This window comes from Polyodon spathula, chromosome 5 (genome assembly GCF_017654505.1).
Source record: "Polyodon spathula isolate WHYD16114869_AA chromosome 5, ASM1765450v1, whole genome shotgun sequence".
Classification (NCBI taxonomy): Eukaryota; Metazoa; Chordata; class Actinopteri; order Acipenseriformes; family Polyodontidae; genus Polyodon; species Polyodon spathula.
The window spans coordinates 66,870,737-66,898,177 of NC_054538.1; the positions used below are offsets into that span (position 1 = coordinate 66,870,737).

The 27,441-nt window shown below is 39.8% G+C and overlaps 1 protein-coding gene across 2 annotated transcripts in view; it reads right to left on the reverse strand.

Annotated features, from left to right (window-relative positions):
* Positions 1-3,117: 3,117 nt before the first annotated feature.
* Positions 3,118-27,441, reverse strand: part of LOC121316193 (BTB/POZ domain-containing protein 9-like) — a 64,775-nt gene continuing 40,451 nt past the window's right edge. For both annotated transcript variants that reach the window (XM_041251082.1, XM_041251081.1), the window contains exons 7-11: positions 27,127-27,236; positions 25,358-25,547; positions 22,545-22,652; positions 14,643-14,721; positions 3,118-8,806 (exon numbers count right to left, since the gene is read on the reverse strand). In XM_041251082.1, coding sequence (XP_041107016.1) covers positions 8,609-8,806; positions 14,643-14,721; positions 22,545-22,652; positions 25,358-25,547; positions 27,127-27,236 — 685 coding nt within the window. In that variant the 3' untranslated portion in view covers positions 3,118-8,608. The remainder of the gene's footprint in view (positions 8,807-14,642; positions 14,722-22,544; positions 22,653-25,357; positions 25,548-27,126; positions 27,237-27,441) is intronic.

The following is a 27,441-nucleotide window of genomic DNA, read 5'->3' on the forward strand; positions in this document are numbered from 1 at the left end:
GGGGGTACGCATACATTTTAACTGCAATGTTACTTTATACTACAGTACTAAAACTTGGCCAGTTTACCAGTCACAAACACACATTGCAATGAGTAGATTCGATCCCAAACTTGGTCACGTGGAGCCAATTCTCAGATTCTTAGCGGTCCTGGCATTTCTATGATCCATTCTCTAACCACCCCATGCAGTACAGTCACAATTGGCCATCGAGACGCTGGAAACCAATGAAATACAAGAAGCTTGATATCTTGAGAACTCAAGCTGTAGAGCAAAATTCTTTTAACGTATTCTTTACGTAATTCCTATTATTTCAATGCTTGAAACACTCAGTACGCAGCTTATCTGTTGCGCTGGGCTACAGGATGAGATCTCCTGAGCTGTTGTGGGGTATTGCTGCAGTGAGGGAGCGTAGTTAGACATTCTCAATTGGGGAGAAAAGCAGGGGTAAAAGTATTGGGCACTCTAAAATAAATAAATTAATAAAAACAAAATCTGTAACAAAATAAAAATCATCAAGTAATTTAAGAGTCCTTGCTTCTGAGCTTGTGTAAAATGTGTTACTAGGCAAGATGTAAAAAATGCCAGCTGCTTGAACCCCAAGTGTTAAATGCCTGCTGTCTCCTGCACAAAATGAGCAGGAGCCAACTCAATAGGCAGCTCATAAAATAAACAAACTCATGGCTCATTTCTACTGGGATACATCCCATAGAGAAGCCTCGCAACTCACAGCCCTGCCGAAGAGCAGGAACCACACACATCCCCTCCTGCTCACAACACTCAGCCAATTACTCCAGCTTTAGTTAAACACCAATCTCTCGCTTTGTAAGGGTAGTTAACTAAAACCATGTGCAGCTTGATTTTTCAATATATTTCCCAGATACACCTAATTGAGGCAGTATGCTGTTCCATCAGGGCTAACTGCTAGTGGACATAACCCGGCTTTTCAAAAACCATCAACTGTAAAAAACCTTGAAAAATATTAAATATGTCAAATTCAACAACTAATTAGGTCAATTTTGTTTATTGAGGGCTTAAGTTGTAATGAAAACCAGAAGACCCTGCGGCCCTCGGAGTTTGACACCCCTGCTTTAAAATGTCAAACATGGGGGTGTATTGGTAAATTACTTTGACTGGCAGGATACATTACACATATATTTTCTCCAACTATTAATCACATCACTTCCTTCAAATCAATCCAAAGCATTTTCCACTCCTTTCCTAACGAACCTCCTTCAGCTCCTCACTCTACTCAACTGGATGATATCTAATCTTCATTTTTTTTTTTTTTTTTTTTGCCCTTTTCCCAGAGTTTATTTTTATATTCTTGTTTTACGGACACACCCCTTTGTTTATCTAGACTTTTATTATCCTAAAGGTTAATTTACTGCACAATTCTGGAGTTTGAATGTTAATGCATCGTGATAACTGCTGAAAACAAACAGCAGCGCATATGGGAATTACAGAGCTCAACAAAAGAGATTGTGTGCACCATGAGTGCCAGTGGAGTCAAGTCAAGTATTGTAGTGGTCTCCAGTGTTCTTTCAGAGCTTATCTGGGGTAATATAGCAGTGTTAATTGGTAACAGTCTAACATGAGAAACTAATATACAAGCCTTCTTGGGAGGAGTTTAAATACTTCTTGTAAACACCATCCATTTCGGATCAAGGTGTGGGTCAGTGTGATGTTGAGTTTGATTTTGTTTTCCTAATGGGTTAAAAACTCCTGCACTTCATTGTAATCCTTGTTTCACAGGTAAGTGGGAATGTGGTTTACATTAAACAAATGCAGCACCTTCACTCTTTAACAGTTCTTGTGAGAACATTTGTCATTAATTGGTATTTGCTAACTGCTCCTGACGTTTGCTAATTGCGCTAGCAGTAATTAATCATTCTGTTTATTTAAGGCATGGTTTCAGATGCACGCTCCAGTGAGAGTGTTCTATCCAATACATGGAATTTACATTTTCTGCTTCCCAAAAAAGAAAAATGAAGCCGGGTAAAAAGTAAGAAGAAATGTCTAAATGTTCTCTTCCATTTTCGTTTGCTCACATTTAGTTTCCTGGAAGGTGGCAGCTTGTATTTAATACATAATTAATGCCTCATTTGAGCTGGTGTAGAATCAGCCTTGTTATTCCTTGTCTCATGAACTCTCCATGAAGGATGAGTTTATGCAATGAAAATGGGATTCTCCCTCGATATTAATTCACCAAGTCAAAGAGAGTAAGTCGATCCAACTGGCTTTCCGTATCAGACTTCCATCAGACCTCTCAGTACACTCCCCCATGTTAAGGACAGCAAGAAGCTGCAGCAAAGTTCAGAATATGCAACTGGGGTTTGGGAGTGGAAAACTGATCTGCACCTTTTTCTTCAAACCACTACCCTATCCCTACTGAAAAATTGAGATTGCTGAATTCCCCCTAAAGACATACTTCCCTGTCCCAATTCAAGTCGAAAGAGCCATGCTAACACATGTACATGTAACTCGAATGCAGGGGAGTCTCGGGCGATGGTTATGGCGCTGCCAGGGATTGAAAAACTGTAGCCTCAAATTCAATCCATTTACCTTTCCTTCATTGATTCAGTTTTCAATACTTCATGTTTTTTTTTTTTTTTTTTTTTTTGATGTGCAAGTCAAAGAGCAAAATAGAAGTTGCACTGTGTGTGCACCTGGAAACATTCTGTATGCTACTCCTGTGGTTGTTCCAAAGCATATTTGTGTTTTCATATTTGGCAGTTTATAGGACTGACGTTAATCTGCATTAAGTTGTAGCTGTACAGACTTTTGAAATCCTATTTACAGGGTGTAAGTACTTGGATTGCCACACCCTCCTTTAGTGTGGTAATGTAGTGGTACTAAGTAATGCAACATGATTTTATTCATGATGTCCCATCCTACTTTAAATATTGAATGACTGGCTGGATTGACAGCCATGTTTTGGCCAAACCCTGTAGTTATGGAAACTAATTCAGTGCCTAGGTGAACCCAATGCAAGGGCAATGGTGAGAGAACGCGGAGCACAGATTGGTTGTTCAATGAGGTTGGGGGGGGGGGGGGGGGGGGGGGGGGTTATTAAATTATCCACCAAGACAGTAACAAAAAAAAATGTGAAGACGTTGGTTCAGGTGGAACAGCATTTTATTGCAGGGGTACAGTCTTCCTTTTGTGCTTGAATTACAGAACAACTTCCTCGATGTACAAAAACTTGCCGAAAAATCTTCATAACTCAAAAACATATCTTATGCAGCCTGTTTCAGCACTTCATTTAACAGATTAGTCTGCAGAAATAACAAGGTGTGGATTCAATGAAAAAATGCTTCTTTGACTCCTAGGACAATTTTCTAAATAAAAAATGCATTGAATCCACACTTTAGTGCCAGGTGCTTTCACTGCAGCAGGCAGAGTTTAGTGAAATGGATTCTGATAATCTGGTGAAACAGGTTGCTCTCTAAAGTGTGGGCGGAAGATGGGGCCGGTTGCAGACACATCAGCTCATCCGTGCTCAAAGCACATGCTGTACTGTATGTAAACTGCTCAAACTCACTAACAAGTCAAACTTCAATGGTCACTACCATGCCAGTTTCTCACCACTCCTTTAGAAGCATTTGTTCAGTCTGGTGCAAGTACTGTGAGACTGGGTGAGACACAGGTGAAAACACGCACGCACGCACGCACGCACGCACGTGTTTGTATTCAGGAGCTGCTCTGGTTCAGTTGGTTTGGTCTGCTCAAAAAAGTCACATTTGTAACCATTTTATTTGCAGACTGAGTCCCTGTGTAGTCCTGTTTCTTTTAAAGAAAATAGAGATGTGAAAGGTATCTGAGACAGGTAAAACATATGCGAATGCACTGCAATGGAACTGTCGCAGTGAACATTGAGCCATATGGACAACTGCGCTAGATTTAAAAATACTAAAAGAAATCTAGTAATATTAAATGGTAAATGTTTCAACTAAAAGACTTTCACAATATCTTAAGTCATTTAGAACAAAAATCTAGTCGAAAGACTTATAGCCAAAATGTTTGCTATTGATTTATTAGGTTTCTTTTAGTATTTCTAAATATAACAGTATTGAGTCTTTAATAATTATGGATGAAGCTTGTCTGCTGAGATAAACTTAATTAGATCCTTATCATGTACACCCAGTCACACACACACACTCTGTACAGTCATACATAAACAGATCCTCTCACAACCACACACAAAATATGAATACCTTTATTGCAACCTGTATACATATCCACAGAATATATACTAAACAGGCTCCCCACAAACTCCCTCATTACAAAAAAAGACACTTAAACCCTCTGAAGAGGTTCAGTTCAAAGTGTGCCTCTGAGGCATCCCCTCAACTCCACTGTGTGCAGTCAAAATCAAATGCTACCTAAAGAAAACCTATGTAGAGAAACTGCTCAGCAGGACAGCTGTAATTAAATCACAAAGCTGTAAGCGTTTAGATCCAGGAACACCCATGGGCAGCCGGTCTTGCAGAAGCTAGAGCACTAACTTTCGTACGATAGCAGCACTGTCTGGTTGTGCACAGGACTTTGGTTCTTCAGCACATCACTTCTAAAAGTGCAATAAAGCATAGTGAAAACATGGTAAACTTACTAAAAAACATATCAAACCAAGGCCAACTATGATAAACGCACAGTAAAGCCATGGGTAAAACTTAACAAAACTGCTACATTAAATGCAATTTACTATGGTAAACTTTTATTAGGCCCCATGGAAATCTGCAGTGACAATTTCAAAAATGGATTTTCTGCAAATAACTTGTCCAATTGTGCAGCAATGAATTAAACAGTGCAAATGAGTATTAATAAATAAGGAAAAGTGGCTAAATAACCCACGACAGTACGACACAGGTGGATCTTCAACCACCCAGAAGTGCAGTAATATAAGTGGGTTAATGCTCTTAGAAAATGGTTCTATGATTATGTTATAGAAAAAAAAACAAAAAAACAATAACATTTGAAACTTTAAATGAACCTTTATGTAATGTATCTTTCTGCCAGTGCAAAATAGGTCATATGCTACAAATTTGCTGGAAAAAAAAAACTATTACTGAGTAAATGTTTCATATTTTGTTTAGATCCTTAAGTACAGTTTGAACAAACTAAAAATATAACTGCTTACTGACATGTTTTATACACTTTGGTAAGTAAAGTTGAAGTTTGAAATCACTGTTTCCCTAGTAAAATAATCACATGCTGCACCTTTATTATGTATGCTTCCAAATACTAACCTCTCCCAGTGAGGCAGTCCCTGCAGAACCTGAACAAAACCTGCTCTCTGCATTATAATATACAACCATATCTGCAATTACTGTAATGTTTTTAACTTTTTATTGCCATATTCTTGAACATTTTACATCTTTTCAGTTTTTTTGCTATGCATTAAAAATTCTGCAAGTGGGGCCTAAATCTGAGGGTTTTTTTTCTTTTTTTTCTGTGATCTCAGAATTGCGTTTTTCTGAAGAGTCTAATTTATTAAGAAGCACCGCCTGAAGGTGCAGGCTGGGGCACCGAGGTGCTGTTTGGACAGAGGACAGACTGTCCCCTGCAGATTCACCCAATACACTACTGGTGCCCGCAGGCATTCCAGGAATCTGTGAGACAGATTCCCACAGGCACTCTGAGAACTAAGGAATCAACACAGGGTACAATTCCCTAAACATTTACTCCAGAGCTGCCATTTTACCATTACTTTCCGGTGCATTAATGCTTCAGACAATTGCTGACATCGGCAATGATGACGGTTCAGATGATGAAGTCACAGAGTTTAGCGGTTTCACATCAGATGATACGAACTCCGCAGTCTGATTGATTACGCTTTCCTGTTACGCTACAAATCAAATTTTAGATTTTTTTTTAGACACTACGACAGCTTGTATTGACCATTTTCATATATTTTATAAATGCAGCGACTTTTATTCTAGCGTTTGTCACCTACAAAATGTGTTTTATCATGATGTGATTTTGCACTGCACACTGTAACTTTAAAGTGTAATGTTAGTTTTGTAAAAATACTTGGTATGGCAAAACAGTGGACAATCTGTAATTTCACACACACACCTTTGCCTTAACGTCAACTTTACAACCCCGTTGCACTGGATATAATGTTTACGGAATTTTGCCCACTGTGTCTTAATTGAGTAAAATATATATAAATACATACAGAAAAAAATGTAAATCAATTTATATCAGCTTTTGGAAGTCAAGGCCTAAGTGGGTTGAGCTGATCTTTGATTCAGCATACAGAGCGGTAATAATAATAATAATAATAACAATAATAATAATAATAATAATAATAATAACAACAACAACACAATACTTCTATGAAGGCAATTTACAAAACAAGGCATTTTTCTAACAGTTAAATACAATATTTCTCTGACATTCTTTAAAATGTGTAAGCTCTATTGTACAGGTGCAGTTTAACCTCATCCAGGCTGCATGTGAAAGCACACAGCAGTACGTTTTACAAGAAAGATTTTGCATTTGCCACCTTTTTTTTACTCCAATTCTAAGAACATTAGAAAAAATTAAGAATGAGGAGGCCATTCAGCCCATCAGTGCTCGTCTGGTTCTGAGTAACTGATTGATCTCAAAGCTTTGTCTTAAAGGATCCCAGTTATTTAGCATCAACAACATGGCTAGGTAACCCATTCCAAACCCTCAACACAGTCAATGAGTGTTGCCTGCCCTCTGTCCCAAGTCTGTTTCCACCTAATTTAGAACTGTGTTTCTTCTGCTACATGGGGCCTGGAAAGGAGGTGAGGTACAGTGAGGTCTGTGAGATGAGTGCACGCACACACACACAGCAGTGCTGAACTGTACATGGCTGCTGCTGTCAGAGGAGAGAGGACAGAGGGTTGTTTTTTTAATTGTATATTGATTGCTCTATTGTGCCTGATTAATGCCGTCCCCTTATTGAGTTCAATTATCTTTCACCCCTGTGCCCTAGCCTCCCAGCACCACCTTTATGATTAAAACACAAAAGATTTACAATTCTGCTTCTATTAACCGAGCCACAGCACTGAGAATTCATAATTTTGGGCATCTACATGGCACAGTTAATCCAAATAACAGCAAGTCCAAGAACTGTAGTACTCTATCTTTAACAGACGTATAAAAACCACACAGTATATTGTGACTGGATAGGAAAGAAAAGCTATAAATCACTGTTTCTACACTCTTAGAAATTGAAAATGTTACTATTTGACCACATTTGGTTTTCTTATTAAACTGATTCAAGAATAACGAATGCAATTTCAAGTAGAACCCACTTTTTTTTTTCTTTTGGAATGCAAAAACTAGCAAGGCAATTTATAGTAATGATATGCAAGCGGTGCTTTATTTATAAAAAAAAATTGTTGTATCCTGTGAGAGTGAAAACTGGTGTGTGGATAATATTCCTGTGTGCTATCTCGCTCTCTCTCTGAGGACTGCTGCACTCGCTTCATCCTTGTGACAGCGTCGGCCTGGGTAATTACCGACCCTGCTTTACAATCAGAGCAGAGTTTCCCAGCCTGGTGCCTCACTGGGACAGTCCTGCGGGCGCTAGCAAACCCCCAGTGACACCAGCAAGCTGGATGCAGCCCTTCTTGCTGACACAGCCATGCATCTCAATGCAAATCAATCAGGAGTGCAATTACAGCCCCCTCAGCTCAGCCCACAAGCTCATTATTTGGTGGAAGCTTGTTTAATATAAAATACTGCTTGTCCCCTGACCCCCTACCTCATGAGACACACTCTTTCTAATGTGTACTGTAGGTGGCGATAATTTCAGATTACTTCGCACAGCGAGGTTGTCATGTGCTGTCATGGGCAGCTCAACTTTCTCCTGTTTTCACACAGCAAGGTTTCTTCACATCTTATCAATGAATTTAAAAGAGAGCTGTGTGATGAGGATTTAGGTGCTGCGTCCTACACACATAAACATTTACACACAAACACACACAACAGTACAGTAGGATACATAGAACCCACAACCCGGAGGCAGGTATAGGGCACAGCCAGGTCACTAGATGCTTGGGATGTTAGATTCGGTTTACATTTAAACTTTAACATATTGAGTTTTACGTGAACATAGAAAATGACGTTCCACTGCACACGTCCTACAGTATAAAAACACTACGACTGACCTCTTCAGTTGACATGCATATCTTTGCCAACAGTTGTTTAAACATTTAAAATATTGAAATCCCTGTTGGAAGTGGCTCTCGTTCAGATTTTTTTAGACCGCTCTGCGGATACAGACGCAGATATGGAGATTGCATTATGTGATGAGCTCCTCAAATCTAGTCTGCCAGGACCCCCAGGCGCACATTTTTTTGTTTTAACCCTTCACATAAAAAGCAAAACGCATTACTAGCAGCCTCGCAAGGCTGCAGCTGTCTGTACGCACACTGACAGTTTTATGCGCATTAAACAAACAATCAAAACAAGAGCGAGAGAGAGAGAGAGAGACAGGCCTATTGGAGCTGAGAACATCTGAGATCTGACCAGAGGGCTACTGTACAGTAGCGCAACAGCATATAAAATATATAAACAAAGAGTGCACCATGGCTGGCAGCTGGGTTTCCATGCAGTGCGTGAGTCTCTCTCAGTGGCGCGAGTGAGCTCTCGATGTAGTGGAGGAGGAGGACCCCGAGGGGGAGGGGGAGGGAGGCTGCAGGCTTTGTGCTCTGGAGGGCTGCGGGGGCCGGGAGTCTGACGGGTCCTGGACAGGTTCTCTTGGGCTGCCCTCCTTCACCTCGCAGTCCAGCTGGGCTGGGCACTCGAAGTGAACGCAGTGGAACACCTGCAGGGACAACACACAACACAGTCACGTTACAACTTACAACACACAGCTGGAATGACAGCTGGAATGAAAGTGCTTACAAGGGCAGATTGGTATTACTGTGCTCCCCGTCCATAATGCTGAGGTCGGGAGCCATACGCAAGAGACTGTAATTTGTGTTCCGCCTTATAATGAGAATAAAGGTGCTAGTGCTATGGTATCATGAGGTAAATGGGAGTCAAGACCATACAGCTTTATAACCTATTCGGCAGTATAAAGTATAAAGGGCCACCTTATAACCAGGGAGCAATGTTTCTTTACAACAGAGGGCTGGGATGAGGATCTATATAGCAGAGAGCTGTAATCACATAAACAAAATAATTCACCCTGGCCTTTATGAGCCACTTTAGGATTCTGTTAAGAGGGAAAAAAAATGTATTGGAAAAATGTATTAATTGGGACAGTTGAGCAGCTAAATCTTTGTCATTTTAGGAGAACATCCTGAAGTTGAAATCAGACAGAGGGGCGAAATCCCTGCATGTATGCAGGACTTGAGCATTAACATGGTTCCAGTAAGTATTTATAGCTCAGAAGGCATCTCAAGGCACTATTAAAATAATAACGGGCAAGACCCAGGGCCTAGTCATGCATGAATAAATTACTAGATTTGTTTGTACGCATACAGTTTAGAATTGTAGCACACAATTCAATCTTTAGACCTTTGGCCATCAGATCAGATACACCCTGTACGTTACTTGAATGGTGCTGTTTTCTGTTCACAAAATACATGAATTTGCTCTTGGTGCTTTAATTGCTGCACAAATAAAGTCTATAGCCCCCGATCGTATTGGGAAAGTGAATGTACTGAGGAGAAATGATCCGAGTCTGAAACCCCAAACATCCATGCACTAAAGCAGCCTCATGAAATGCCAATTACGTCCTTTGAAAGGACCCAACATCTCGCACAATTGCATTCGGACTGCCTTTGGAAAGCGGTATCCTGTGAAAAGTGTTTCTGAACTTGCTTAACAGCCTCCAGACCTGCTACAACTCATCATAATACTGTCTTCTGTAATTCCCAGTGCACAGCTGAAACAAGGGAGTCACAAAAACATGACCTTCTGCTTATTACGGAATAATCACATTGGTGATAATAAACATTTATATCATACTACTGCCTAAAAATTAATAACAATATTAATAATAGCACATTTGGTATGTAAAGGCAATCATTTATGAAATTACGTGACAAACATCGCAATTTCAGCAATCCTTGCATCAGTAACATAACCCCAATGTGAACGTTATTGCACTGACTGCAGATCTTTAGTTTCATCTTATCTTATCTTGCAGTTCTCAAAGCAAACTTCTGTGTTGATAAATGACATACTTTCTGTATTTCTGTGGCAATACAAATACCGTATTATTTCAAATAGGCACCACAGCATTTATTTTAAATTGATCAAAATGACTACGGCGCTTAAAAGAGGGCGGCCATTATATTAGGGTACGACGTACTACGATTTTCAAACGCTGCAATATTTTATTACATGATTTATGACATTTCAGAAGTATCACGGTTGCTTATTTTCTGTAATACGGTAGTCTACCTGTATGCAGCAGTGTGTGTGGCTAACCTACTTTGACTACAGTACATTTATCAGTGACAGTTACCAAGAGCCTATTAGGTGGGAGTTGGAAGGTCAGGGAAGTACTGCGAATCAGGAGTGTGTATTAGTTGTTATGGGGCGGGTCAATGCTGGCATGGCAGTGAAATCCAAGAGTGTGACGTCAATGTTTTTCTCCACCAAAAATGACCTCAGAATATCAGTTTGATTTCTGTAAAAACTACAATATATCCTACAACAAAACCACCTACAAGAACTTCAGAAGGGCTGCTGTTCTGTACGTAGTTTATCTTACATTTTCTTTCAGAACTATACTTCCATAAAAAAAAAATGTGCTTACTGTGTGCGTGTACATTAGTTTGTAATTTATGTGCTAGATTGAGGCTCCTGCTAGACTGAGGTATTTGAAACAAGCACAAAAGATTGTGAAAAAGCTGGAAAGCACCCCCCACCCCCACCCCTATAAACTCCCATATTAATCTGACAGTTGTGTGATAAAGCACGGAGAGAAGGGCGTACTGCAGCTTTATAATGGCACCTAACACCTCAGGTTTTCCAGCTGTAAAACTAAGTGACATCAATCTGCTGGAATCACTGCCAAACCTGAGGGTTTATCAATGAAGGGTCCTGGGAGACTTAGAAATCAAATTCAGAACAAGCGCTGAATAACAGATTAACAGGTCCAGTCAGTGCCAGCTGTTTTACAGTAGAAAAGCTCATTCGCTTATATTGTAGGGGTAGGTTTCTGTATATGAAACTTGGCTTGCTTATTTACACAGGCCGTAAAATAAAAAATAAAAAAACTTCCACTATACTTCGTGGACCTTGATGCTGAAATGACATCATTCAGAACTCCCAATATTGTTTTCATTTTCCTACTTTGACGAAGGGGTTATGTCAAATTATACCTAGAAAACTAATATTTAAATTTTCCTTGGAGATGGGTTGGACTGTACTGCCTGTGTCTTTATAAGTGTGTGGGTGGGTGTGTGGGTGGGTGGGCGTTCCCTGATGGCAATACAGGACTGAAACTGAGCACTCAAAGACTTTTAGTTCTCACTGACCTCTACAGAGACCATACAGTAACCCTAGCGAGCATGCATGGGCAACTCTTTTCAGGCAACTCTGTCCAAAACTTGAAGGATGTTTGATATAGACTGACTGCCACAACGATCAGGCAACAAAGGGCAGTGAGTTAGGGGAGAAGGGGAGGAGGGGAGGAGGGGAGGAGTACCCAATATTAAGCAGTGCACAGGGGTGACAAGATTATCATCCATATCCATTAATCACTCAGTGCTACATTTAGAAATACTAAAAGAAACTTCATAAATTCAATGACTAACACTTCAACCCATAGTCTTTCTCAATGCCAATGTAAAGTGGAAAACATTTGAGACAAAAATGATTCTTTCAGTATTTATAAAAGTGTCCAGACAACGATCTAGAAAGAAATCATGTCTGTTTAATCAGGAGCTGAATGAAACACAGTCACTGGGGAAGGGCACTCAGCAATCTAAAACACAGGGCTGACTGCTAATTCTCCTTGTATAAATAAATTGCAATCACTAATAATGTGTTCCCCCCCTATGCATGTCAAATTCATAAATTCATGTTGTAATTTCAGGATACAATTATCTGATAATTAGAAGCTGATTTTCTTTCTGATTTAAAAACCAAAAAGGGGTGTCGACAGCTTTGATTAGCGGAATTAGCGAGTATGGCATTGAACACTGCAGCGCAAGCCTTTACCGAACGATGTTACATTAACCCATTCAAATTCTGCCTAACCTATTTAAGTTGCCAGCGCGATTTGCTGTCGACTGCATGGTCTTTTTATGTTTTTCAATTATTTATGGTGATTTGTAATTATTGTAGGAACCATTGTTGTTTTAACATCACAGATGTTTAGTACATTAACTGTACAGTGCGTTGTCTTTGCTGCAGTTTGTACCTTCTTAACAAGGTCAGCATTGTAAATGAGAACATGTTCTCAACTGCTTTTCACTAGGGGTGCAACAATTAATTGATGCATCGATTATCTGCCCTTAAATTTCCAGAGCTTCGATTACATACAGGTGAATCGATGCATCACATTAGAACCCAGTTTGAGGTCCCCTGTTGCCAGTTTGCATTAAAACCTTGTGTGTGCTTCTTTTAGTGCTGGTACGGTAGATCAGTGTGTATCCTAGAAACACGCTTTATTAGGCCTCTACATTCGTGCTGGACAAGCCAAATTTTATCTTGATTTAAAAATTAAGGCAAAAAGTTTTTTGGGTTTTTTTTTTGTTGTTTTTTTTTTTTAAACTATTAACTCTACCGATTTAGCTTTTGTTTCAAAGCATGCTGTGTTTGGCTTATGTGGCAATATTATAAAAAAGAAGCTGAATTTAGTACCAAAATTAAATTTGTCTGGATTTGTGAGATAAATTAAAATGTTTTGCTTTGCTTTTGGACATAAAATGTTAAAAGTAATGAACAATGATAGTACAGACAGAAATCACTTCTGTTAAACTATAGTATTTTCTATTATTATTACAATGCTAACACTAGAACCGCCACGGTTATACTCCCACCTAAAACTACCACCTGCAGTCATTAAGATGGTTACATTTTAGACATCAATCTTAAAATGGAAGACAAACTATCGGATACAACTCAAAAGTTTTATTCTTAAAACGAAAGTAACATGTTTTCTCTGTGTGTGTTGTCTGTGTAGCACTAAATCCAGGTTGAGCTGCAGCAACCTGCTGCTTTGCAGTTTTCTGAACAAAATGTTTCTGCCGAAGCGCTGTTCAAGATGACGGCATCCATTACTTTTCCTGGTGCAGTCCTTGTACAAAACTAAGGAATTGAGGACTGCCAGGTCCAGCAGAGATAACAACCGGCTTGTATATTTAAAAAAAAATAGAATACTGTAGGTTATATTCAAAATAAAAACATGAATTGTAAAAGGCAGTCAAAGTGACGGCTTGGCAGTTCTCGGTAGAGGGGATAATTATAAAATTTTCAAACAGCATCAGGGTATTTAATAAATGTATTTAGGTAAGAGCGGACAATCGCGTATCTTTCACACACGCAGAGTAATTTCCATTTAAAAAGTGAAAACCGTCAAAATGACTGAAGTGGCAGGAGCTTTGACTGTCCTTTACATGTTTTTATTTTGAATATAACCTACAATATTCTATTTTTTTTTTGTATACAAGCCTATTGTTATCTGTACTGTGCCTACAGTCATCAATTCCTTCGTTTTGTACAAGGAATACACCAGGGAAAATATCAGTAGGAGAGATTTCACCTTGAAGCTATCCATAGTGCTTCAGCAGAAACACTTCAATCAGAAAACTGCAAAGCTGCAGGCTGCAGAAGCTCAATCTGGATTCTGTGCTACAGTGACACATGCAGAGAAAACGTATGTTACTTTTGTTTTTCCAGTTTTGTTTTTAAAATTTGTTTTTCCAGTTTTGTATGTACATATAGCTCTTCACAAACTAGATTCTTTTGAAATGTTTACTAGTTTTTGAAGCAGTGCTTTATAGTGATAAATAAACCCTTTTATGTTTAATTGTTCATTTAAATACGGTGTTTCAGCTGTGCAGATGTTTGATATGATGTGCTTGAATAAAACCGTTGAGTTGTAGCCGACAGTTTGTATTTCATTTTAATATTGATGTTTAAAATGTAACCCTCATGACGACTGCCCGCGGCGGTTTCAGGTATGGGTATAACCGCGGCGCTTCTAGTGTTAAAGGAACATCTGATGCAGACGCATGCATATTCTTTCCAGTTGTTAAAAACTTCCTTTTTAAAACAAGTCCTTTGTTCTAATTTTGAATGCAAGTTGTGCCTTCTTGTTAAACTATTATGCACAAGTGTTTTTAGTTATTGGATCTGGATTGGAAAAATGTTTGTTCTTTATTTTGAAAAATAAAACATCAATGCATTGATTATCGCTGATAAACGCCTATACAATAATCAAATTAGATTGCCAACTGCATCACTAGCTTTCACCTGGCTAAGCAAGTATGTCAGTAACATGTACCCTCCTTTGCCACAGCTGTAAATTCAAACAAGAGCTAATCAGTGTGTTGACACAGTGTGACATACAAATGGGCAGCTCTATAGACAGACAGACACGCCATTATATCTCAGAATCTGATCTTCTCCGTATCGCTAGGGATTTCCTCTCCAACAGGGGGTAATTAAGGCTCCAATGCTGAATGCAATCTCACCTCGTTGGCAGTGTTGTGTGTCCCCACGATCCTGATGAAGGAAGCAGGATGCCTCTCAAAGGTAAGTGTCTGCCACGACCTGCAACACAAGCATGACAACACTATTGAGGAGCCCGCCCAGTGTAGAAAGCAGCAGCGTATTGAGGCCACATGCGCAGTACACCGATCTGACCAGCAGATGGCTGCAGGTAGTAGATAGTGCTTGGGGTAGCGGCAAGGTTGCAAGCAACATGACTGTTGCCTCTTGCTTTGTTTTCGTGAAAGTGTGAATATAATTTCCCAACTTTTGGATGTTTTCAGGGCTGAAAGGAATAATGCAGTTTGTTAGTGAATATAGAGAAGCCTTATTTCATTTTAAATGAGACTCCACTGAAGGGTGTGTGGGGTTGGAGACAATCTAGGGTGCTTACTTACTGGACCACAATGAAATGTATTAATTGCAAGTCCACTATTATTATCAAGCCTGTGTGACAGACAGGCTCACCGTAACACTATCTCTAAATACTAGATCTAAATGATGATGGTCGAACCAGAAACAGCAATAGAGAATTCTACACAACACACCCCTTATTAAAGTTTAGAATGGTATTTTTGCAGTTTTATCATGCTTTCCCTATGGTTACACTAGGCATGGACCATAGATTACCATGGTTTGACATGTTTTTAATATGCTTTACCACACAGTACCTCATTATTGATTACAGTGCTTTACCATGCTCCCACTGTGCTTTATTACACTTTGATATGCTTTTACTGTGGTCAGCTTTTATTACTGAACAGGTCAAAATGAAGCATTCAAAAAAAACTGACACAGGGTTATAGGATGACTAGCATCTGTGTATGAGGGAGTATCGGTACAAGCAGAAAGAGAAAAATCAAACATTCCTAAATGGGTAAGGTGGTACAGTATAAAAGCATCCCTTCACTGTCACTAATATCACTTCAAAATGTGACTGACAGTCAGGCACCCTCACGGTTGATGCTTCTGTTGAGTCTAGATAAACTACAGTAATTCAGCAGTACACAGTCACACAATGGTTCACATGATACACAGTGTGAGCCGCTTTTAGTATCTAGGGTTGAAGAGTCCTTTACCGAATCTCCTTTTAGAAATCTACATTGCATTCATTCAAATCCAACAGCAGAATGACCAGGTGAGTCACCAGGAACTGAGCTGTTTAATTTAGGTTTTAAAAAATACTTTCTCTTCCACCTGTAATATAAACTGAAGACACATGGCCGTAAACAAAACGATTTCCGCTTTCGGGGGTTCTTTGACTCAATGGTGCTGAATTTACAAACGTTTCGACTAGAAGTCTTTCTCAATGTCTTAAAAGTTGGGAATGAAACGTTTTGTCACTGAATTTATAGCGTTTCTTTTAGTATTTCTACACTTGCAGGAACAGTACAGACTCAACAGGACCCTGACATGAACGCGGAGCAAGCACTGGTGCTCTTTTGAGGAGTCTGGAAAACACTTCTTGATTTTAATTTGATCTTTGTTTTGACGGGTCAGGTAGTGTTTCCTCAGCATGGGGTGTCAGTGTGCCTGGCTGGTATGTATTGTTAACATCGCTCCAGGCTGGAGAGATGAGTTGCTAACATGAGTATCGAAGACAGGGAAAGGTCAATGCATTCTGCAACAAACAGTTTTAGTCCAGCGGGTGGTTTAGAGAACAGGCGAAGCCAAGAAGAGGCATCAGTCAAACTACATCCTGTCTTTATGATTGACAGAATGAGTCGAGTGGCTTTTTAGTTTGCAGGTTTCCAGTAAAAACTTAAAAAAAAAAAAAAAAAAAAAGTGCTTTCTGATTTAATGCTTTCAGTCCTGGCAGGACTTCAAGGTCCTGTCTTATCTTAGCGACAAGTCCTTTAAGTACTGACGGGACTTTAAGGTCCTGTTTTCCAAAATACATGTCAATTATATATATATATATATATATATATATATATATATATATATATATATATATATAGTGCCTTGCAAAAGTATTCAGACCCCTGACATAAAGGTTTTTTTTATATGTAAAGAAAAAAATGGTATTGCACACATAAGAAAAACATTCCTTTTGTAATCTGATTGCTTAGACTAACGAAATATCGTAGCAAATATATATATATTATATATATATTATAATATATATAGATATAGATATATATATATATATCTATATATCGAAAATATATTCGTTGAACGATGAAAAGGTATATATTATTTTTCCATCTGCAAAGCTTGTTAAACGTCGAATTCCCAAAAAATGAGTTTGATTGAAATAGATTTATAGAAGATATGTAGTTTCTTACCAAAAATAATCACTTAGAAATCCTGTCTAGTTTGTGTAGTTTTTAAACTTACTGTCTGTCCGTCTCCGTTCTGCTCTGAATGCCTGGGGGCTGCTGTCAGTCATCTCAGTGGTCCGTTAGTACTGTAGTTTCACCCTGTTCAGACCGATCTGGTTGACTGAAGCAGTGTTAGAATTCTCTCTTTAGTTTAAATGCCTGTCAACCACCAAAACTGGCACCGACTGCACTTTCATTTGCCAGCTATAGTGCCTGTCATTCAATGTGCCGACTTTGAAATTAGCGGATAAAGTGTATATACAGGGTGACAGTTACATGTTAAAAATGTGGTGCAAGAGGAAAACACTAAATGAGTATTGTGCTGAATACCCTGATTTTTAAGTGAAAACTATAAAGAAACGTGGCACAGGAGATGAAGAAAATATCCTGGTATGTAACTGGTATAAAACTGTGCAGAGCAGAAGTCACCGCGAAGGCAAACAGAATGCAATCACAAGGTCATAAAAATATGAAGGAAGGCACTCAGAAACTTTAAAAAGTACAAAGGAAGCTTGCTTGGTGAAAACGCAGAAAAAAAACAAGAATCCATTGCTGGTTTCCCTTATGATTTAATGCATGCTTTTTGTTTTGAAGCGATTCTGCTCAGTGCTACATGTGGAGGGAGGTGGAAATACAGTATCCGGGTCCAGATGTGCTGAAGCAGGAGGGGGGGGGGGCTCAAATTCTGAATAAGTGCACGTTAGTTCTGTTCAACTATCTATTTTGTTCTGTGCATATTATTTTTTACTAGTAAATGTATGCTATACACGTTAATATGCTGCGTTTTCTGCAGTTTATTTGAGACAATTTTTTAATTGTGTAGGATCTTTATCTTTACAAGGTATTGCTCCAGTATGACCAAAAGTTATTTCAATTAGAATGTTCTATTATAATATATGTTGGTAACCATGGTTTTGTTGCATATTGAATTATAATTTCACAATGGCATAAGCAGTTTTTAAAGCATAAAGGTCGATTTCACCCATTCGCTGCTTGAATTGAAAAATAAAGACCAAAAAAAAAAAAAAAAAAAAAAACCTGGTACATTCGCTCAAGAATAAACATCGATATTAACTGTCGATTTGGCAAAAAAATTAAACTTTAATAGTTGCAAGAGTTACTGGAATTATTGTGTTAGGGTTGTGTAGTTTAAGTTCCTGAAGACGTCATTAATACCACTAAGTCTTAAAACAATCTTTCACAAACATCTTAGCAGGTGTTAAAAGACAGGTTTTATTTGATGAAGTGGAAAATCAGCTGAAAGGTTTGACCTGAGCAAGCCAGTGATTTCAAAAGAGCCTAAAACCTTTGATGGAGTGTGTGGAGGGTTATCATTATAATCATAATGCAGTTTGTAGATGAGTGGCTCCCAGCGGCTGGTTTTAAAGACACCCTCTCTAAGATCCAGAGGTTTGATCCTGGTGTGAAAGCAGAACAGAACACAACATACGGTTTTACAGCACTTATTGCTGTGGCTTCTTGTGCCTTACATATTGTTGCATATAATTTTCTTTTTTTTTTTTTTTTTTTTTTTTTTAAACACAGTCATTACTCAACCAGGACACTCTTTCCCTTTCAATCATCCAAAGCATTTACTGTCTCCTGGATAGGCAATCCTGTTCTATTACTCTGCATCCTCTCGCACATACAAAAGGCAACACTTTGATTTCAGGGGCTGTCAATAGCTTGCAATTACTCTGAATTTGCCAAACAGGAATGTAACGCCTGTGTTTTTGTGGGAGACAACAAAATGATTCAGTCAGTGGGGCTTAGTTTCTAGCCTGCCGTTAAGGTTCTATAGATAGGAGATCTGGAAATACGATGATCAGAGCATTCAGGCTCCCATCTCTGTTATTCAATCAGAAGCTTACAGACAAACAGACACGTAGCTCAACAGTGAGCTGTAAAAGGAGTCAGTACCCGCAAGGACTACTCAAGTACTTTCCTTCACCTGACTGACTGGCAGCATGTCCCTTATTAAAGTTTACCACAGTAAACCTTTTCCCATGGTTATACTTCGCATTAACCACAGTTTATCACAGGTTGCTGTGTTTTTCATTATGCTTTACCGTACCTATCTGGGCTTTACAAAGCCTGTCGATGCTTTACTATGCTTCTACTTTAGCAAACCTTTAAAATGGTTGTCATCTGGCTTGAAGACAGCTCTTACTGAGCCACTAGGTCTCTCATCCAAGTCCTTAGTCCAGGACCAGCTCTACATCGCTCCTGAGATCGCAGGAGATCAGAACGCAAGCTGGCGGGGAGATACAGTATTTAACAGTGTGCACATTTCCAGGCCAATCAAAGCCACGTTTAGCATGTCAAATGACCCTCTCTCAGGGCTCCCAAGTGGTGCATCCAGTAATGGCGCTCCTCTTGGAGTGCAGGATGCGCCCTACAGCCTGAAGATCGCAGGTTCGAATCCAGGCTATGTCACAGCGACCCCTGTGGTTGATAGGGTGCCTGCGGGTCTGCAGTGGAGCCATTCAGATCTATGTTGTCCTCCAGCACTATAGGTCTGGTGGCTTCGCTGTGGATCCGCAGTGCGAAAAATTACAGATTGGCAGGAATACGTTTTGGAAGATGTGTGTTTCAGCCTCTGTTTCCTCAGACACCGGAGGGTTGCAACGGTGAATTGGGACAAAAATAATAATTCCAAACTGGGGAGCAAACCAGGGTAAAAACCACTGGCAATGACTAAATTTAAAGAAAAAAGAAGGAAAAAAAAAAGTGCCGCTCTACATTCTTAGCAATGATACTTACCCACCTAAGGCATTAGAAAATGCTGTGCCAGTCCTGTTAGCTGTATAGCCCCCTAGCACCAGTCCCAGTCTTGTAGCCCAGTGCAATGTGTATGTACCTACTCTACTCCCTCTGTGATCCTGTCTTCTTTGCTTTCTGCTGCCAGCCCCCCAGGCGCTACAGTAATTGATTATTAGTATTCAAGAGTCATGCCTGCATCCTTTGAGCCTGTCATATTTAATTACATTTTAACTATGCTCAGCTTCATTTAAAGCACCGAACTAATTTAGACAATTATTGCTCACTCTCATGGCTCCAGCTCCACCAAAAAAAAAAAACCCTCTCAGAATCCCAAATTCCCAGCCATGCAACAACAGTAAGGACTACAAAAGAGGTCTAATGAACAGACTGTCCTGTAATGCTGCAGCATGATGGTGTTGTTCTGTCTGCCTGTCTCTCTGTCTTGTGAGGCAAGTTAAACAGAGGGTGAGTTATTTTGTTAAAGGTGAGGGGCTCTATCTGCCTATATACAGTAATAAATACAGCCCAGAGACAAACTCCTTGCTTGTGAAACGGTGTGACTGCTTATCCTGGCAGGTAAAACACAAAGGAGCAGGAAGAGGTATAGCACAGCTGTGTGCAGCGAGATGCAATACTGGTGACAGCTTCTCCCTCTCCTGGAAGAGCTAATTACTAAACACAGCCTGCCAAGCACAGGATACCAGTGAGAACAAAAACAGCTGAAACTAAACTTAGTATCTCTCAAACTAGCAGTACACACAGTTGGGATTTATTTTTAGTACTTCAGTTTGTGCATGTGTCTGTCTTAAGGGATGAATGAACAGCCAGCTGTATACTGTCCAAGATTCTGGTACTCTCGGAATAGCTTGTGCTAAACAATTGAATAAGCAGTTTTCAATACAGTGTGCATGTAAAAAAATTAACATTTCAGTTGCTTTATTATAGTGTTTATACTTTCACTGTTGTTCATCCGTTTGAAATAAACTCCCTTTTCCCTGCAACAGTCGACCCTGCTTTAGTACAAAACTCACGATGCATGAACTGTTTTTCATTTTTGGTAACGCCTTGAATTGCCGTGCCTGTTTTTTTGACTGAAGACATTTCAGCTCATCATCTAATTAGGGAAGCTGCTGCACAATTAAATCATTGTCAATCTCTGGACAGTAAACAATAACCAAATCTATTACATCTGGCATCTATATAGCTATGAACTGTATTGTAATATATGTATATTTAACTGCACTCAGCCAACTTCTCTCCCTGTCCCTCACCCACAGTGAAGCACACTGCCTCTAACACTCCAGTCACACAGAGCTTGACTCCCGGCTGTGTTGTCCCATTTCTCAGTTTCTCTTTCGAGGTGAACCCGAACCAAGATAAGCCTGTTGGATCAGCAGCTAGTGCTAAAGCCAGAGCCGCTCACTCCAGTTAATCAATTAATTAAGGAAATTTGCCTCAAATCAGATGAGAGATGTTAGCTGCAGACGAGAAATGTCAGCTAGAAAAACACATCTGTCCAGATGGCTTTGCAAGACAATTAGCACAACACAATTAGCACAACACAATCTGTCTAGTAGAGCCAGCCAGTCAGTGCATCCGCCAGCGTCGGCGAAAGAAATTTCGTCTCTCTCGACTCGGAACTTGTTAGCTCAAAATGCAAACACCATTCCACTGAGGGCAACCATCCTGGTGTAATAAGAGTTAGACTCTGAAGCGGACTACATTACGATTTGACATACTTGCACAGAACTGATACGGTTGTTGTTTGCATTTAAATTTGAATTAGTATTTTGTGCTTCAACATTGTTTTGACCTTTTATGACACTGGGGGTTGTGTTCTGGTATCTCAGGGGGTCACACAGGTATGCAAATAGGAGGTATTATTAAAGCTCAGCTCTCTACAGTGATATCTGGAAAGGAAGTTAATGACAGGATAGGAACTCTTCATCTCATGTTCTGCCTCTTGAGGTTTCCGGTCAGGAACTTTCTGTATCAACGTGGAAGCTATACTCCCAGAAATCAAGGTCAAGCTCACTGATGCCTTTAGCACACAGCTTTTAACAGTGCAGCGGCGGCAGCTTTGTGAAATTACTACATTTTCTTGTACCATGTGATAATATTCCAAAGTAGTGTTATTAGGTGACAGCCTGCTGCATATTGCTTGTAGATATAGGATTGTGTAATACAACAAACTCATTTCAGTAATGACAAAAAATACATGGCGCCCATTTTACAGCAGTGTGCAAATATATCTGAAAACTATGGTAGGTCACAGTTCAAATTGAAGGGTACTGTTAAATTTTACCTGAGCGCTTTCCATAACACTGAAAATATCAAGCTGGCATCTCAAACAGTTTATGAGATAGGAGCAACTGAAGGGAGTGGGAGATTTTCAAAAACATGTTCTCTTCCCCATACAGGTCGCTTAGATTTACACAACTTGTGTGTTTAGTCTCCTACTGAACTCAGGAAGACAGACTCATGGTTCTAGTTTAATTGTGTCTTGATTCTGTGGTATTTACACATGCTTTATAAAACTAACACAGTCTTTACAGACCACTTTCTTTTCTTAAAATGAAACCTAACAGCATCTCACAAAGTAATGACTGTCAGCAAAAAAATAAATAAATACAAAAAAATGCAGCTGCGATTTAGCAATGAAGCCATGGAAAGTAGAGGAGGAGAAGTGAGCTAGAACAAAATCATGCAGGTGACAGACACCAGGAATAGGTCGGCTGCAAGGAGCAACCTTCTGTGGAGAGTGTTCTTGCTGTAAATAACAGAACGGAGAGCACTGACCTGCAGCCACCCTTTGTGCGGTCGATGACCTTTGTCCACTGCTGCTGGTTGGTGGAGAACTCAATGTAGTAGCTGTAGCTCCGGTCATCACAGTCCCACAGCAACAACCTGCACATCAAACACAGCCCAGCAATGCAACAGATCACTTTCATTACAAACCACATCAAACACAGCCCAGCGATGCAACAGATCACTTTCATTACAAACCACATCAAACACAGCCCAGCAATGCAACAGATCACTTTCATTACAAACCACATCAAACACAGCCCAGCGATGCAACAGATCACTTTCATTACAAACCACATCAAACACAGCCCAGCAATGCAACAGGTCACTTTCATTACAAACCACATCAAACACAGCCCAGCGATGCAACAGATCACTTTCATTACAAACCACATCAAACACAGCCCAGCAATGCAACAGATCACTTTCATTATAAATCACACAAACGCAAACCAGCAATGAAACAGACCACTTTCATTATAATCGCATCTCTAATCCAAATGTGCTTTCTCCCCCCTCCCCCTTTCTGCTTTTTAATTAAAAAAAAAATGACTCAAGCGATCAAGATTAGGGCTTATATGAGTGACAATTAAGTCTTTCAAATACATTATCTCAATTGCATTAACACTGGTGCTCTAATAGCATTTTGCTATGGAGCTGAATGAGATCTATAGTGCTGGAATAGAAAATGTGCTGCTTCTCATTTATCTACATTATATCTAATTAAATTATATATATATATATATATATATATATATATATATATATATATATATATATATATATATATATATATATAAAAAAAAAACACTTGTTAAAATTCTAAGGTAAAACAATAAGATAATTCATATTTTGTCTACTACACTGAAAAAAGCACAAGCAGAAACATTTGTCTATTTGAATTAGGTATAGTTGTTACCTTTTTTATTTGTATTTATTTATCCGCTCAGAGGTGAGACTGAAACCACGTGAAATCAACTCACATGTTTTGTGAGTCACAGCACTGGCTGTCAGGGGTGTGATCAGACACTGCATCTCTACCGTCACAGAAAAGAAACAGGACACACTTCGAGTGAGTTCATCTCAGGTCCCTATGAAACTGGAGAGCAGCGGGGTATGTAAACGCTCTGGTGTCTTTGCTGCGTTTCTTCACCTGCACTTTGATTTCCCTCACAAATGAATCATTAAAAAGCCTGTTCCTCTGTGAGCACAGGAGAGCTGAGATCTCTCCTGGACAGTCGCATGAAATCCCCTCTCCGAGAACAGCAGAGCTAATTAGGTACTGGTCCCTGTGAGACAGCCAGGCCTGTCGTCGCACACAGCCAGTGAGCAGCTTCATATAAATGCAGGATTGTCCCCTGTGTAGTTCATTAACCACTGAAATCTGTGGGCCTTTAATAACTTATGTGAAGCAAGCAGCTATCATAATACATTTACTTTGAAAAAAGGGTTTTGTTTGCCCAAGGAAATATTGTCTTGAACTTTGAAACCTTTCATAAAAGGCTGATTTCATAAAAATGGGATTCTAAAGGATAACATTAATGCTCTACATTACAGGAGGAAATTGCCAAGGCCAAACGGTACTGCCTTCTTCCAGAGCTCTCACCCCAATGAAAAGCTGTGGTCGGCTGATCTTGTTTGTTTTCCATAAATTACAGATGTCCTTGTTGTACAAGGACCTTCCACACTGCAGCCCAGCACTCTAACCACTGAGATACTCAAAACTCATTGCATCCACACTGCAGCCCAGCCCTAAACACTGAGCTACTCAAACCCAATGCCATCCACACTGCAGCCCAACACTATACACTTAGCTACTCAAAGCCACTGCCATCCACGCTGCAGCCCAGCGCTTTCTCTAATCACCAAGCTACTCAAACCCACCACCTTCCATGCTGAAGCCCAGCACTCTAACAACTGAGATACTCAAAACCACTGCCATCCACACTGCAGTCCAGCACTATACACTGAGCTACTCAAACCCATTGCCATCCACACTGCAGCCCAGCGCTTTCTCTAGGGACTGATGCAGTGGAAGCATCTACCTCCCAGCAGTGTTTGGTTGAAGACTCTTTTAAACTTTAATTTAAACTGGATGCACATATATCTGGACTGACGGCAGTCCTGTTGTAGTGTGATTATGGTGGCAGATCTGTAAAGTTTTAATGGGCACATCGCTCAGCCCCATACACCAGCTTCTAAAAAGAACGTGTAAGGGGTTTGCTTTAAGTGTCAAGGTGAATGTTTAATGAACAATAGTGAATTAAAAGCATCTCAGAGAACGCTGTTGAATTAATTGCTAATTTAGCCTGGTTGATTGCATGTATTTTTCATGGGCTGCACCAAGGGCTGGGTTTAAACAGCTCTGTGAAGCTAATTTCCACATGCCGACAAGCAGGAAGTCAGAAACATACAGTATTACAACACACACACACCGTCAGACACAGATAGATAGAACAAGAGATATGTAGACATGCAGTATTGCAAGGGCAAAGGCATACAATAAAACTGTTACACTAATTCAAATACATGTCAAGACAGACGTGGATCGGAAAGCCTGTTCGGATAAGAAGCAGGAGGGAGAGGTGGGTCGTTGAAGCTACAGGCTCCTTCACAGTGAACAATCCAGTCCAGGTGAAGGAGAAGAAACTGACACTCATTCTAAATCCACAGTAGCATATTCTTGACACAACCTGCTAGCACTGTAATCCAATCATGCAGGGCTGTGCCCTCTCTGCTCCTACTCTCCCCTAACTGATCCTCCAGTCACGTACGCCTGTCCCCTCTCTGCCCCCTCCCCTCACCTTATTGATCCAATTATGTAGGGTTGAGCGAGCTGCACCACGATTGCCCCGCTGCCCAGCTGGTGGCAGGTGTACCCCGAGTCCCAGTCATAGTTCTTGGTGTCACCGTTCAACAGGGCGTTTCGGCTTCGGCTCACCCCCTCGATCACGCTGGCACAGGCCGCGATCGTCGCCACATTCTCTGAGGCCACTGAAAGGGAGAGGGGTGCGTTAGCAACACCACAGACGGGCATAATGAAGCAACAAACCAGTGCAGGCACACACACACATACACACACACACACACACACACACACACAGAGGGGCCTCATATTCCCATAGCAATGGAAACAAGCTCCTGATTAAACCGCTTTGGTTAATGTCACACTCCGCTTAATATCAAGGAACTGCTAGGGGGGCGACTGGCAAGTTAAACAGACTTCACCAGTCAATGTAGTAACATTAAACTTTGGAAACTAAACTATTAACAAACTAACAAAACAGTTAGAACGAGGAGGTAACCAAGAAGTTTCCTCTGTGCTGCTGGGATGTGACTAAGTGAACTCAACATCCAACCACACAATAACACATCACCCTTTCCATGGAGAAACTCACATGAACGTGAGATCTGATTTAAGCACAGGTCTGTGATTGAGTTAGAAACAGACTTATATTCTGTGTTACAATGGTAACAGCACGCTTTATTGCAAGAACTATGTCCTTGTATAGTTCATGTTTGTACATAAGTACATACAGAAATATATTTCTTTAATATTCCATATGCCTTCCAACATCATCATGATTTCCTGAAGCTTTTAAAACAGTTCGTAACCAATTTTCTTCCACTCTGGCGCAAGAAAAATGTTATTAAAAAAACACCAAGTGAGACAAAGGAATGCCAGCAACTCAAACAGAAAGGCTCATTCCAATAACAGAAGATCTCGACGAAACAAAGACAACACAGCAGGAAAATAAAAATAGGCCCAGAAGAGATAGAAAGAAAACACTTGCTGACATAAACCTCCCAAAGTCATATAGCCCTTAGTGGAAGAATCAAGGTGCTGGAGAAAAAAAAAAAGAAAACAGATGTTTGACTATACTTTAAGAAACATGAGAATATATAAACATATATAATATATGGGTCAAATGTATTACTATCACAGATATAAAATGAATAAATAAACAAAAATATATATATTTCCTCTCTGCTTCTGGATTGTGAATACAGGTCATCATGGGTAGAAAATCCAGAACTGGATAACTAGATCTTTTTTGGGTAATGATTACAAAAAAACATTTTGTAATCATACACATTTAAATAGTATATAGTATGCATACATTTAGTCCAGTCACATCTGTAGACTTCTGTAACCTTTTTTTCTGTACTGGAAACATCTTAATAATAATAATAATCCAAAACTACACTTAAAAGGTGCAGTCCTCCAAATCCGAACTGATAAACAAATGTAAATATTTCAGTTTTGCATTAACGTGGCATCCAAGCAAACCATTGTGAGGAATGTTTTTCTCATACGGATTTAATGTTGCACTTTGCACCTACAATTTTTGGAGTCTGTACACTTTTTCTTAGTAAATCTACTTCATTAAATTTCACTCACAATACTTTCATTATTTGTTTGTTCATTTTTAAGTAAAGGCTACTTATTTTATATTGTTTGTAAGAAACTATATCTGTGGAATAACTGTAGGAAAAAGCACACACACACACGTTGGTTTTGAGACCTATTTTATTGTGTGGTATGCTAATCTCCCCCAATGCGGTCTCTTACCCAATAGGCCTCTCTCCAGCGTGAAGGGTCGGTTTGTGAACATGCACTCGAACGCCACCACATGGAACACCTTATTCACAGTGTTGTGAGTGCCTACAATGCGGATATACCTGCAAAAACACACAACACCAAGTTAGACCTCTCCGCCACACACTTGCTTAGCAGAATCTATTCATTTATTTAACCAGATGATTGCCCCACTGAGGCCTAGGCCTCATTTGCAAGGGGGGTCCTGGAAAAGGGAATGCAATCACAAACAGCATAATGCACTGTATGGTTCAAACTTCAGTCAACTAAGTTAAGAATAACCTGATT